Raw genomic sequence first — 15864 nt, 5'->3', positions numbered from 1 at the left:
TATTTAACCACAAATATCTATGGTAGAGGATTGATTGATTTGACCTGTGACCTATATTATCCGCAAAATAAATAAATAAAAACATGCATGTTATTATCGTCAAAAGCATCATATTTAATTTTTGTCAGAATTTTGTCACAATAGGTGATCTTGATTTTATTTAAAAAACAAATTGTAAACTTTTGAATAAAATGTGAAAACATCAAATGAATATTAAAAGGTAAGATGGATATGGTGCAGAATTAAAATACGTTTTTGGATTGGTATCAAATTCTGCAGTCATACACGAATTCTTCAAGTCTTGGCTGAACTGATTGAGCACCATGCATCTCAGTCGCTATTTACCGACTTATTTTCATCCTAATACTTTATTCAACTTATGAAATAATACCACTATTATTCATCCGATTCCTTCCAGATGTAGGCCTTAATTGTTGTCATTTTAAGCTTTTGAAATAAATTATTATGCACTTTTCATCTTTTCGCAATAAGGCCTAGGTCATAAAAAAAATCTGACCACTATTTTCATGATTTTATGATTTTTGTCTCACTTTGAAACATGATTTGTAGGTCTATAATAATATTTGGAGGATGGAGAATAAATTGTGGAAACTTTAATAGGGCCTATACAAAAATGATATAAAAACATTTCTTGACTTCTTTTTCTCTATTTTCTTTTCTTCATTTTTTTTTTCTTCTTAGAGTTTCGTAAATTTTCTTTTCATTTAATTCCCTCTTACTCACAAGTCTTAGGCTCTCTGATACTATAAATCAGCTTAAAATAATGTAACGTTTTTAAACGTTTATTTTGTAATTTTAAAATAACTCATATTCTGCCCTGGTAGCAGAGCCATTCTGATGAGTTACTATTAAAGAAATCAATGAAAATGGAGCTTCAAGTAGTACTAGGCCTATTACTTGCTTAGGGTGTCGAAAATATATGTTTTACTTGCTAAGGGGTAAAAAAACGCCAATACTTGTTTAGGGTAGGATATTACACTTGTTATACTTATTTAGGGGTGTATTTTCAGTCGTTGCACATACTTGTTTAGGGTGCTTCTTGAAACTCCATGGCCACGCATGATACCCCCTTGTCAATGACCAGTGGCCCCCCCGGGATATTAGTCTTGTATCCTACTTTATAATTATACATCTTTTGAGCTACTCAATAGAGATAATGGGAAGAATTAAGATATTCAGTAGGGCTGAACTCTGAAGGGGATGGAGCTAAAAATTGCTAATAGATGTAAAAGATCTGTTTTGATTGGATGATATCACATGAAATTAACCAATCAATGGCACTGTAAGAAAGATAGTAGTGCCATGGGTGAAGTGGATATGAACGTACCTCAAGCGATTTCCATTTTGCTCAGGTTGTAAAACCATGTATCCATCCACTGAATATAAGGTCGTGTGTCCTGAACTCACCGCCCTTAGTGTTACATGACAAATATTATGAATTTTTACACCAACTGGGTTTCTAATTAGATTATCTCGACAATCATCAACCCTAAACTAGCAAAAGTATACATTTTTGGAAAGCTGAAGGCATAAGCAATTCAAATATATACATTTCAACTCATTATACAGGGTGACCTGCAAGTTATACAGGGTGGAATAAAAAGATTTTGATAATGGGTCACTCAATGCATTGCTTATTACCAACTTACAGTAATAAACTGGAAGTATTAAAAAGGTTCAAGTATTTCTTTTTACAGGGTTGAAAGTGCATTTTATTTAGCAATAAAATGAGACCACAAGCATGACAAATACCTTCTTGCTTGACAGAGATATCATCATTTGTTTTGAGTCGACTTTGGCAAAATGTAACGTCGCCACCTTTTTTTGGTGGCGAGCTCAAGACACACAACCATAAACCAAAAGGGAAATGATCAAATAATTTCCAATAACTAAACATCCCTTTAACCAATTAATCATTCCGCAGCTCTCCTCTAACTGTGAGGCATAAATGCATCGAGTGAATATTAATAATGTTCTGGTCCATCATTTGTAAACAAATCCCTGCAACGAGCATTCCATTTTGCAAATATTGTGTCAAGCCGCTAACATGACAACTTTATTAATTGTATTTTACCACTATATTAGCTACGGTTTCAACTGGCAAATACAGCAACAATTCAGTTGATGTTTTGTGGATTAAAATTTAGTCATCTTTTTATTACTTTTGTTCATAATTTTTTAATCAAAATTTCTAATCACTTTTTAAATTGATTTGTGTTTGTTTTCTGTTGCCATTATGGGCTATTCAGTTGAAATCCTTACACCTCATATGGAAGACATGACCTTAACCTTCCACACAGGGAGTGTGAATCTGAAATGAGGTTACCTGATTGGGGCGACTCCATTAGAATTTCACACCGTGTTTGGAATATTAAGGTCATGCTTACCATAGGAGGTGTATAGATTTCAACTGGAATAGCCCCGAAAATTTACAAAATGTATCTTAAAATGAAAAGAATACATGTATTTATAACATAGCTCACAAAATATAATAACTAGGATTTCAGATTTTATTCATATGTGGTATCATCTTAAGAATATTTAAAAAAAGATGTTGACAGAAATATATTTAATATGGATGAGTTAGTGAAGCTTACACAAAATAATTACATGAAGGATCGACCATGAAGCAAGAAAAACAAGGGCACAGAAAGATGAAGATTATAAAATTAATAGGCATAAAAGGGGCATTTGAAAAACGAAATGCAATTCGATATGTCTGATGTGCTCCTATGTCCCACAATAAATACTGTCCAAATGTTCATACCCCATCCCTTAATACATCTTCAACAAAAAAATGTCTGGTACTAAAACATCTTCAAACAAATGAGAATACTTCAAGTAGCTGTCAAATTTTGTGCCCCTGAACATGAAACTGTTTCGAGAAAATGGAAAAATAAAAGTACATGATAGGCTAGATATAAAAGTATCGATGATGCTTGAAACAGTCAGACATAACATCATAGTGCCTGCATGCAGACAAGAGGAGACTGAGGAAAGTTTCCCTTTTCATTAAAAAAGCATTTAATATTTTATTTGTCGGCATTGTCAGAAAATTACAAAAATTGGAATCCCATGACCAAGTTTTATATTGTATTCAAAGTGGAAAAAGTAGGCTTTTATTCATTAAAGTGTACCTCCAAATTGTATGTCGTAAAGTTGTTCCCAGGCATGAGAATTTTCAGGCTTTTGTCTGAATTCAGGCAGTTTTGTTGTCCAAATTTACATGTTTTAATTTTCAGTCTGTTTTAGGCAGTTAAAAAAAAGCAATTCTCATGCCTGTGTTCTGAGGAAATTAAGTAGGCCTATATGTTGAGGTATTCCAGAAATAATTTTTTTTTAAACTTTATATTTACAGAGGTGTAAGTCTTCGGAAATTCCCGAATTCTGGAAATGTGGCCAAAATAAAAAAATTCGAAATGTAAAAAAAATTTCCGGGATTGGATGATGATAATTATTCATAAAAAGAGCAAACAAAAATTTTTTTTGAGGGGGTGATACCCTGCAGCCTATTCCCGGACAAGCCCGTGCACTTCCGGAAATTGGGAGGTGCTGCCTTTGGCTCGCATGTTTTTCAGGGAGTGGATCGTTACCTCGCTTACACCTCTGTATTTACCTATTGCGCAAGGTTTTACTAACGCGCGCGGGAGATTTGAGACAAAGGATTTTTTAATATAGTCTAAAATATAAGGCATAATGTTGTATTGCCGTAGTGTTCCTTTAACATGGATTTACATTTTTTTCCCAAAACAAAAAATATATGTCCTTTGTTTTTGTGAATATCTAATGGCAGCTTGCTACAAGGTATAATAACTCCTAGTGCATTTCGCCCCTGGAGCTGCAGATTGTCGCTCTGAATATGATATGTTCTTGACATCGATACATTATTATTTCATTTAACAGATTTCAGTTGCTGGGGGAAAAAATTCTTATTCTGTGAAATTGACTACTACAATGATACTCTCAGCAAACAGCCCCACATATATATGCCAAAGAACACTTAAGCCTCAGAATTTTAGCTATTATTTTGTTTTACAGATTTCAGTTTGGGAAAAATTCTCATTCTGTGAAATTGTATTTAAAATGACACTCTCAAGCAGCCCTAGATATGCCAAAGAACACTTGAGCCTCAAAATTTTACTTTTTGTTTTGTTTTACAGATTTCAGTTGTTGAAAAATTCTCATTCCGTGAAATTGTATAGTACAGTGGGCTATTCTGGGTGAAATCCACACTCACCATGTGGAAGATTTTGGAAATATCTACCACAGGGGTAGTATGTTTTCAAATGTAATTGTTCAAAGTTCAACATTTTGAAACCAATACTCCCTCTGTATTATGGCTTTACCTATATCTTCCACAACTGGAGTGAGTATTTCAAATGGAAGTTAACCCAACTGTCTATTCTATTTGAAACTAATACTCCCTCTGTGGAAGACTTTAGCTAAATCTTCCACAGGGGTAGTGTGGATTTTAAGTGGAATAGCCCATAGTACAATGACACTCTCAAGCAGCCCTGGATATGCCAACGAACACTTGTGCCTCCAAATTCTAGCCTGGGATCTTATCTTTTTTCGGGCAAAGACAGAGTAGGAAATGAAAGCTCTCTTTAGCTTTGATTTAAGCATGTTAATTTTGTGGTTGAGTAGCATCATTTGCCTGGCTGAGAGGCAATGGTAGATCTGATTACATTATAACAAGGCAGGTATGAGATGAGCTGGGCTAGAGGAAAACAAAATCAGATTTTCACAAATTTTTTAGATGATATTTATGGTATTTTTTTTCCTAATGCAGGATTCTCTTTTTGCTACAGGTATATTTGCTATAAAACTATGGTATACATTTCCTACCTTCCTTCCAATACTGTGCAGCTCTCAGATGGCTGAGAATAAATGCACAACATTTAGTTTAGTTTAAAATCTTTATTAACATCACACTCTCACATAGAGACCAGACAATTCTGGCTTATGAGTGACAAAACAATAATATACAATATAAAAAAAAATATAGCATATTTACATATAAACATAATATGTGACACGATCTGGTCCACGGGGGCCAAAGGCGGCAAATTTGAAACTGAGATAAAGGTAAAAATATGGAGTAAAAAATGATAAAATACATAAGAAAATAGACATCAAAAAACTTCATAGCTTTAGAACCAAGTATGCTAGACCTTTGGTGTTTTCAGTAAATGATAGCATACTATAAGTATATTGTAATGATTGTAGTAACTCAATTTTCAAAAAATGCCTCCTTCGGCCCCATGGACCAGATCATGTCACATTTAGTCTAGGTTTTTTAAATAAAAGTTCCTTTAAAAAGGAATGGGGTGCCCAATTGAGCTTTGATGTGATGTGCTGAAATTAGGAGGCACTCCCACTTTGGAGGTGACGCGTATGTAGGGAGACCCCTTTTCACCATCGCTGTCAACCAAAGATCCCATTACCAGCACATGCTTTGTTGCCCAAAGACCAGGCTATAAAGACCCCCTTTTTCACCATCGCTGTCACCAAAAGACCCCATTACCAGCACATGCTCTGTACAAGGAAATGTTAGCTGAACCTCATCAAACACCCATCATGCTATAGGCCTTAAGCCAACAGAACAAAATGAATGCAACAAGCCGCACATGACCAATATGACAGAAGCGAGTATGATGGGAAGTGTACATCGAATGAGCGTATTTCGTATAGCGAATACTGTATACTTCTATGTGATCGCAGCCTGAAAGACACATCATATAAATTATGTCATGTGTTTTTGATGGATTGCAAGCAATTAGTGGACACTTAAGGTGTCATGTCTGTGTGTGTATGACTGATGTGTGATAAAGCTGTAATAATGCCTGATAATTAATGTAAATGTCAACCCTTTTATCTCATTTGCAGGCATGGTTGGGGACAACAGATGAATGAGATTAAAGCACCACATATAAAATATGTCTGTCCAACAGCGTGAGTATCATTATCGGGCTATTCCAGTTGAAAGCCATACACCCCCTATGGAAGACACCACCTTCATCTCCCACACAGGGAGTGTGAATTTCAAATGGTGTTTACTTGAATGAGTGACTCTTATTTGAAATCTATGCTCACTGTATGGAAGATTAAAGTTATGCTTTCCATAGGGGGTGTGTGGATTTCAACTGGAATAGCCTGTTTGACCTAATTAACACCCGGGTGCTTGAAGGCAGTTCCAGTTGAAATCCAAACACCCCTTATGGAAGACACCACCTTCATCTCCCACACAGGGAGTGTGAATTTCAAATGAGGTTACCTGCATGGGTGACTCCATTTGAAATCTACACCCATGTGTGGAAGATTAGGTTATGCCTTCCACAGGGGTGTATGGATTTCAACTGGAATAGCGATTTGACCTAATTAGCACCGGGTGCTTAAAGGCACTAGTGATCCCCTGAAAGGAATAAAATAATTTTCATTGAAATTGAATATTTTCAATATTACACGCAATTCTCTTTGATCAAGGGGAATGAGTCGGATGTCGCAAATATTCTTTTTGAGATATTGGCAAAAACAGTTTTCAAATTCTTTTGTTTTATACTGTTTTTAGCCATTGATAAATTGCTCATAAATCGGTAACCAAATGTCCTATTTTGATGGGGTTTGCATCAGAATGTAGCATTGGTAAACTGCCAGAATATGATGTACAAAACTTCCAATTGAAAATTGCTGACATGTGACTCATTTCCCTTTGATCATGTGGCCTCTCTGCTATTATGTGAAATGAAGTTGAAAGCCATGTGAAACAAATTCCTTGTGCAGCACATCATAAGACAGGTCCACCAGCAGTGGTACTGCACTGCTTCTACACTCCCTGGTACTGCACAGTACCAGCTAACTAAAGCTTGTCTGCAATGTTTCGAAATAGGTACTTTGACCATTAAGCCTGTATCATACTATAATTGTTTCAGTAGTGACATCAGTGCTTTTTAGCGATTGCGCTGCAAATGTGCCAACAAACCGCCCTTATTACACGGGCATGTACACTCTACGTGATTAACTTTACGTGTGCGATACGACTTTGTGGCCAGCTAAGTACGCACATATATATATCACTACTAAACTTGAGGTGAACCAAATTATAACAATGGCAGCGTGCGATTGAGCTAACTTGACTGCTTAAACATGGTATTAGTGCACAGGTATCACTACAAGATTCCTATTGCGGGCACCTGCACAGGTACACCATCACTATGGTGCACACAAAGCACCTACATGTACATATAGTACCAATGCTGCTACTGCACAGGCCCCACCAGCAGTGGTACCGCACTGCTTCTACACTCCCTGGTACTGCACATTACCAGCCAACAGTGTGCAGGCGGCACCAATATCAATCTTGTAGTGTAAGAAGTGTCAGAAATAAGACAGATCCTTGGGCACAATCCTGTGGATATTTATGAGACCTTGTAGATTTTAGAGCTCATGCCCATTACATACTAGGCAATCCCAAATAACATTGGGTTTTATAGAGGTTGTGCATATTATGACCGTAAATATGGCGTACTACTCAAATGCATTCAACAAAAGCATGATTGCAATCTACCGCGACAGTTCGTCTCACACACATAACAAATGCGCTACGATCAAATAGGCTGGTGACAATATTTGATTGAATGGACTGCACTGCACCATGATTTATACAGTGAAGGATACCGTTTCAAATCCTCTGTTTGGAGCCAATCAATAATTTCATGCACAACCTCTATTGGGGCAAAATTTCAATCGCTTATCCAAATAATGATTGCTTATATCTGATCAATAAAAATCGCAACCAAGCTCTAGTCTGATAAGCGTTTGTTCACTAGTGATTTTTTAATTGCACGCTGCCATTGCTATAATTTGGTTCACCTCAAGTTTGTTAGTAATGTATATATGCGTACTTTGCTGGTCGCAACATCGATTAATCGGGTCATATACCTTTGGTGACTTGTAGTTGTAGCGCCCTACATCCTTGTTCAGATATGGTCGGTTGGCGCTGATGTGGATGGCTTCCTTAACTCTCTCAAACCAACGGGGCTCCCTATTCAAAATTCAGGTCAATGTGATGGCCCGGATGTGTTTGGAAAGTTCAGACGAAGTGGTGCTTGGATGTCTATGTTCAAGAAATCTGGTCTTTTTTGAGAGAATGTTCAGTCTCTCTGATGTATGATTCTTGGCAGGTTCCTCATGTGGTCTTCCCCTGGCATAGAATCCTATACACCGGACCAGTTCTTTCTCTTGGTTTTGTCCTTTGGTGCCAAAATAATAATAAAAATAAAAATATTGGAAATAATAAAATATTCATAAAATTACGGAGGTAAATATTTTTTGGCTGCACAAAAAAGGCTGTAGTTGAAAATGACAGAGGTAGATATTTTTGTATTGAAATCAAGAGTTAAAATCTATCTATTATGGATTACCAATACATAATGTCGTTGGCCATGAAAAACTTCCTATGTGCTTGTGGCCCTGAACATGTTTAAAACAAAACTGCCTACGGGTTACATAGGAGATTTTGTTGCTTTGAACATGTTCAGGGCCAAGGACTCATAGGAGGTTTTCCTGCTCAACGATGATACGCACTTCCATGCTAAGCTTTTCTTTTCTTTGGTTCGTAACAGAAAACAGATACCAGTAACATTAAATGGCGGAATGAAGATGAATTCCTGGTTTGACATCAAAAGTCTTTCATTCGATAGTGCACAAGATGAAGCTGGTATTACAGGGGCTTCAGATGACTGTAAGTACATATTGTCAGCCCACATCATATACTGTTATATCTCAATAAAAATTCCTTTAAAAAAGGAATGGGGCGCCCAATGGGAGCTATGATGTGATGTGCTGAAATCTGGGGGGGGGGCACTCCCACTTTGGATGTGACACGTATGTAGGGCTATTCTTTTTCACCATCACTGTCACCCAAAGACTCCATATTTTCCCATTAGATCTGTCACCCAAAGACCTAGACCCTAATATTTCCATCTGAACAGCAACAAGTCGTCTATCACTGATTTTGAGGCTTCTTTTGGCTCTCACCCAAAGACCCCATTAAAAAATTCATATTNTCACCCAATGCCCCCCTAATTTAGATCCAAACGGTCCCTCTCTCACCCAATGACCCCATATTTTGTACACTGATTTTTACTCTGCACAGAATGCCAAAAATCATGCTCTCAGGCTTGAAATGACCCCATATTTTTTTATATTTTGCTCTCACTGGATGCCCCTTACTGGCCAGCCCTACACCTATATCCATTTCATATTGAAGTGCCACCCCCAGGGCTGAAATGTAACTGTTTGGATACAATTTTTCTTTAAAACAATAATGTAACATTAGCATAGTAAGCAAAGAAAGATTAAATAGGAAAAGTAAAGCATATTTGTTGCAGTGAGAGAGGTGTAAAATCGTACTGCATGGGATGGAAGAGGGTTGGTTACAAATAAAAAACAATAAAGATCTTACCATTTCGGTTACTATTGTTAGGAAATCATGTTGTTGAGGGTTTTATTTTATTCTCTAATTTCTTTTCTTTCTCTTTCAGTGAAGAGTTGGATAGCACAGGAGGAACAGAATGGTATACCAGCCAGCCGTATCGTTTTGGCTGGTTTCTCACAGGGTGGTGCCGTGGCATTATACACAGCATTAACTTTAGAGAAGAAAGTGGCTGGGGTTATTGGTCTAAGCACATGGTTACCTCTACATCACAAATTCCCTGATGTGAGTAAAAAACAGGATTATCCAATGTTTCACCATGGTGAAACACATATGTGACATGATCAAAGAGAATAAGCCGGATGCCGCTAATATTGTTTTTGAGATATTCGCAAAAACTGTGTTCAAATTCTTTTGTTTTATCATTATTGTTTTCAGCCATTGATAAATTGTCACAACCAGATGTCAGATTTTGATGGAGTTTTCATCAAAATGTGGCATTCATAAACTGCCAGAAAATGATGTAAAAAGTTTATAATAGAAAAATCCCCTTGATCATGTCACATTTATTTTTAGTAATGCCATTTCTTAAAACAAATGTTATTTTTAATTACCCAGTGATTTTACATTACCATCATAACCAGTGTTGATGATTTTTTTTTTTTTTAAATAAAAAAAAAATCAGATTTTAAAAATTTAAATCGATTATTAAAAAAATTTTGATTCCAAGAACTGTTATACCCGATGATAAAGTCAAGAGTACCAGTGGAATGCTAGTTGTGTGCACAATCCTTCCAGGTATTTACAAAAGTTCAAAACATGTTTTTACATGTGAAAATTTCAAAGAAAAAATTTGGTAAAATCATATTGAACAAACCTGTTGAATTCTGCACCTTGAAGATGAATTTTTAGCAATAGATGAAGTGACATCATAGAGGTATTTTAATTGTATCCAAAAGTTGTAGAAGCATTAAGAATGAAGTAAAACAGTCAATTTAAGTAAGAAATTAACTTACATTTATCTAAAATTGTAAAAAATGGAAAAAGTTGATTTAAATCAGTGATTAAAAAAAATAAATAAAGTGATTTAAATCAAACAACCCTGCTAGGGACTATTAGTAGATACTTAGATTGAATGGGCTATTCCATTTAAAAGCCACACTACCCCTGTGGAAGATTTTGGAAGTATGAATTTCAAATGGAATGAACACAGTAGCAGCTCCATTTGAAACTCACCCTCCCTCAGTGGAAGATTCAGGTTGAATCTTTTTCAGAGTGTGTATGAGATTCAAATGGGACTGCTTAATGTATTCATTAACTAATTAAACCTTAACTTTGTACTTTATTTTTCAGGCAATAAAAGGGGTCAAGGACTACCCATTCCTACAGTGCCACGGTGACATGGACCCTATGGTGAATTATGCATTTGGCAATATGACCAGCGAAAAATTGAAAAAGTTTGCCAGTAACCATGAGTTTAAGACATATTCAGGAATGCAACACAGTTCATGTTATGAGGTAAGCTGAGATAATAAGACCACATGCAAAAGGGTGTGAACGGCACCCTATAGCGCATAGCCATATTCACTCGGTCGGACATCCGGGAACATTGTCCCCTTAGTCCCCTTTGCACAAGCGCGCACATAGCAACCAGCTCGAGAAAGGGGAACTGCACATGCGCACACTGGTTTTACAAGGCTATTTCCCCTTTGTGACGTCAGCCCGACCAAGAGAATGCGCTGGACCTTTTTGCAGGCATTTTGTTTATTTTTTTTTAAAGTGGTCTAAGCATGCACAAGAAATTCCATAAAAAAGGTCCAGCGCATACGGTTATGTGCTAGGATGGCGTTCATAGTTGATGCTCCTTGTTTCTAACCTCTTTGATTTATTCAGACCTGAAAATTGCTTCACTATAATAGTCCATATATCTACCTCGAATCACCGGCAATAGCTTTGAAGCTCAGCGTGTTCTGCGTTAGCTTTGCATGCGTGTACATACTTTTACGCACATGATCAAAGTGGCACGTATGTACATGCAAGAAACAAAGCTAAGCCAAAGTAGCACAAAAGCTAGTGCCGGTGTCTGGAGGTAGATATATGGATTATAGGAAAGTTGCTCTCTTCAGTAGATAGCACGAAGACTGGAGCCAAAATATTGTGTCATATCACACGGGTCGGCCCGTGTGCTCGCTATTTGAACCAATTGGAGGCACATAGCACCAACGGGACTGATCAATTTTAAGCCCTAGGTAGTTCCTTGTAAAATGTAGGATTTAATGTGATTAAAATTACTTATGATATTTCTATTTGAATTGAAGTGTTTAAGAATGAGAATGAAGGTATTGTTTTAGCCGCTGTCGTGCATCTATCGTCTCATATAACACGGGCGACATCATTATTTTTGGCGTAAAATAATGATGTCGCCCGTGTTATATGAGACGATAGATGCACTCCAGTAACTAAAATCAATACCTTTATTCTCTAAATATCATCAGATATACTTGTACATATTCTTAAAACATTTTACAATTTGAGACGTTCCTATCATAATTAGATTTATTCCATACCTCAACACCATTGTAGGAGAAAAGAAATTTAAACTGGTTCTGGTTCTGGTTTCAATACTACCAAACACCCCTAAAAGAATGGTGCAGAACGGTTATATCTTGTTTGCATACTGCCGAGATAACGCCACCTAAAACTTGTCCTTGTCTTCTATTGATGTTATGTGGTCAGGCAGAGAATTCCAACCTACCAATGTTTTTGGTATGAAAAAAAAATTTTATTTGCTGATATTTGGGTGAATTTTGAATGCGCGTTGGACTGGGCGTAGGACCTTTTGCATTGGGACAGCAAGGTGACCCAGCAGAGCTTGAAGGAATATTGTTACTCTTGCTATCCTCCTGCGCACTTCCAAACCGACCCGCTCTGTTTTGTACAGCCTCTAGTTTCTGTGCGAGTTATTTGGTGTAAGGTTCCTATACGGATCCGCTGAATTCCATACATGGGCTGACAAGTGATTAAGCTATATTTTTTATGTTTTGGGAGCAGGAATACAGATTTCTTCATCCAAACTATTCTGTATCGTTGCCATTAGAGCAAGGTGGCAGTGCTGGCAGACCAGCTTCAGCTTGTCTTGTATTCACCTCATGATTATCAGAATAATACATATTTAAACTTGCAAGAAAGATTTGATGGCACCAGGGCCATTTAAGGATTTAAAGATATTAAGAAGTACTTGGCATATAGGCCTACACATGTTCTCCATCCATGAGAAACAAACAAGTTTGAAGTTTGAGCTCTCCTGAACTGTGATAACTGACAAATACTTTATTTTTTCTTCCTATTTTTCAGGAAATGGAAGATGTGAAGTCTTTTCTGAATCGAGTCCTTCCAGCAAGCCCACCTTCAAACCACTAACCTCCATCTGTGATATAATAGAATTAGACATTGTTGTGCAGGAAAAATAACCTCCTATATGTGTCATTGGCCCCCGAATATGTTTACAACAAAACATCCTATGTAACTTCTTGGCAGTTTTGTTTTAAACATGTTCAAGGGCCACAAGTGCATAGGAGGTTTTTCCAGCCAGCGACGATAATAGAATTATACATTGGTTTGTTTCAAGTTCGGTAGTGACGTCAATGCTTTTTCGCGGTTGCACTGCAAGCGTGCCGACTAACCGCCCCTGTAATTGTGCGTGTACACGCAGCACGTTTAACTTGTATGCACAATTTGCTACTGCCACTGAAATACGCACATACATCGCTACCTAACTTGAGATGAACCAAATCGTAGACATCGTTGTGTGAGAATAAGAAGTTTGCCAAACGAAGCACAAACCTGGGTTGCCAAACCGGTGATTTTGGTAGCCCAATTGGGCAATTGTTGAAGATTGAACCTGTAACTTTTGACAATTTCCTGTCCCATAGAAACCAATGGTCAAGTTAAAAATTGGGTGACTTGGGTGGCTTCTGCAACTTCCATTAGTTTCCTGTCCCATAAAAAGCAATGGTTATGGGAAAAATTGAGCGACATTTTTGATTATTTGACCCACGATTTGGGCTGAAATGTTTTGGCAACCCTGGAAGAGAACAAAGCAAGCTAGATCTTGCACTACAGCAAGCAATCACAGGCTGTGGGGAGTTGATTGTCAGATGCAAACTAGTCTTTAAATTCAGTCTCGGATTATCGGTGTTCATTTGCTTTCTCCTTATCTCATACAACAAAATAATATAGGCTGTATAGATTTGTCAATATCAATATATTGTTGAAGAGGCAGAATTTTTTATATACAAGTATTACGATAACACTGTATATTACAATAACATTCACATTAATATTGCACTTGATCATACCACTAAGACCTTATTTAGGAAAGTCCCCGGAGAGACTGTTATAGTCCGTATACCTTCCTCGAGTCAGTAATTTAGATATTGGTTTTTTATTGTATCGCTAAACGTAATAATGATAAGTATATATACATTTTCAGAGAGGATATGATGACGCAAAGAATCCAACTAGCATAACAGATTACTGCAATAATGAGCAGTTTTTGACAAAATTATAAAATTTGATTTAACTTGACTCCTCGAGGAAGGCATACGGACTATAGTGTGTACTCGTCAGCGAGGACGTACCCGAGTACGTAGTTATGAATCATTATATCGAATCGCTGAGCACGTTGATTGCTCTACTGTTAATTGGGGTGGGTCTATTTTGAATAGAAAAGTAGCCAAAAATTATAATACTTTCTCTAAAAGTTTAATAAGGCCTAAAAAAATTGTTTGATTGGCGTAACATGAAAAAAAAATAAGGGTAGGTCGGCGGGCAATTAAAAAAAAAAAATTTTTACACACATTTTAAGCTGAAAATCACGAATTTTTTCTTTCTTTTTTTTAATTTCAATCTTTTTTGATTTTTTTATTCATTTTTGCAATAAAATAAGAGTCTAAGGTTGGACCTATTTTTAAGGTTGGTCGGGTTACGCCAATCAAACAATTTTTTCTTAGGCCTAAGCTAAGGAATGATAATTGTAAAATTATTATAAAACATTAAAGCTATTTATAACTTAGTGGTATGATATAAAATATATTTGTTTATTGGGTTCGGCGTTGATTTAATTTGAGAGGTTATCATTCATTCTCTCGGTGTAATACCAGCCTTAGCCATTGGTAATTTCACACACCAAATCTCCTCTTCACCCATTAATGATGCCATGGTTCCTCTCCTAGCATTTAACCATATGGTACAAGGTCACACAAAAATGTCAATTTCACACATAATTTTCAAAATCTCAACTGTTACAAATAAGCATCTGTAAATTATCTGTAAATCATCTAACAGCATTTCTGATTGGTTGATAACTTGAAATGCTCATTTCAATTGCCAATTATGACTAGGCTTTAAACTTTTTATGGTCAAAGCTGCAGTTGCAGATGATCTTATTAATACCATCCTTGAATGGTTCAAAATTTGACACAATATTCATTTTGGCCAATCGGCAGGTAGTTCTCATGCAGTTAAACATGCATAGAAATGGGAGGGAGAGGAATTATGGCAGAGAAACAGGGCTTGATTGTGTACCAAACCCTGATGTAACATATAAAAAAATAGTTTCCAATTTTGGAAACATGTCAATCTTGTTTTTTTTCATTCTATTTAATTTGTATTAGAACCACCTATCTGTCGGGTTAGTAGTATATGCATGCAATAGAATCTCATACACGGCAATCTAGAGGACACAGTTCATTAACCCCAATATGCTCCTACACTCAAAGAATGACCTTTGGATAAGTTGGGAACGAAAACTCACGTCCCACAACTTGAGGTCAAAATGTGAGCTTTGCTTGTTTAATGGTAGACTAATTCCATTCAGCCGTCTACACTGCGCATTTACTGTGTTATGCTTCGTAGTGACGACTGATTATCTTACCGTCCATATCGTGACGGACTTCTGAAAACTATTTAATGCGACTTTGGTTGTGCGCCGTGGCGCGACTGACTAGCGGCGCCGTGTATCTTGCCCGCTGTGACAAGATCGCGCTTCGAAACTTCTAAAAACAACAGACTCGGTCAAAAGATCAATTTGGACACAACTGTGCATACTCTATGCCACAGGAATCCTGTTGCAAAATCGGTCACTTTTTTTCCACATAGTTTTCTCAGTCTTCAATCCAGACGGTTGATGACTGAGGGCAGCAGTCTAGTTTAATGGGGGGTCATTGGGGATTAGGTCATTGTGGCTCAGTGTAATGGTGGTAGAAAGCAAGTTATGTAATTTCTGTGGTTGCAATAATGTACTTAATAAGAAAAGAGGGCAATGATATTTGGTAGATGGACTTACTAATGTATTTATTTGGAATATAATGGTTTTACTCGGTTATCTGAACTGTTACCTGGTTATC

The 15864-nt window shown here is 36.8% G+C and overlaps 1 protein-coding gene across 3 annotated transcripts in view; it reads left to right on the top strand.

Annotated features, from left to right (window-relative positions):
- Positions 1–13144, top strand: part of LOC140140134 (acyl-protein thioesterase 1-like) — a 109157-nt gene extending 96013 nt beyond the window's left edge. For all 3 annotated transcript variants that reach the window (XM_072161973.1, XM_072161974.1, XM_072161975.1), the window contains 5 exons: positions 5911–5976; positions 8646–8764; positions 9567–9742; positions 10811–10975; positions 12812–13144. In XM_072161973.1, the coding sequence (XP_072018074.1) occupies positions 5911–5976; positions 8646–8764; positions 9567–9742; positions 10811–10975; positions 12812–12877 (592 nt within the window). In that variant the 3' untranslated portion in view covers positions 12878–13144. The remainder of the gene's footprint in view (positions 1–5910; positions 5977–8645; positions 8765–9566; positions 9743–10810; positions 10976–12811) is intronic.
- The last annotated feature ends 2720 nt before the right edge of the window (positions 13145–15864 follow it).

This window comes from Amphiura filiformis, chromosome 18 (genome assembly GCF_039555335.1).
Source record: "Amphiura filiformis chromosome 18, Afil_fr2py, whole genome shotgun sequence".
In the NCBI taxonomy this organism is placed as follows: Eukaryota; Metazoa; Echinodermata; class Ophiuroidea; order Amphilepidida; family Amphiuridae; genus Amphiura; species Amphiura filiformis.
The sequence above is the reverse complement of the archived record's forward strand: the minus strand, read 5'-3'. Positions and strand labels throughout refer to the sequence as shown.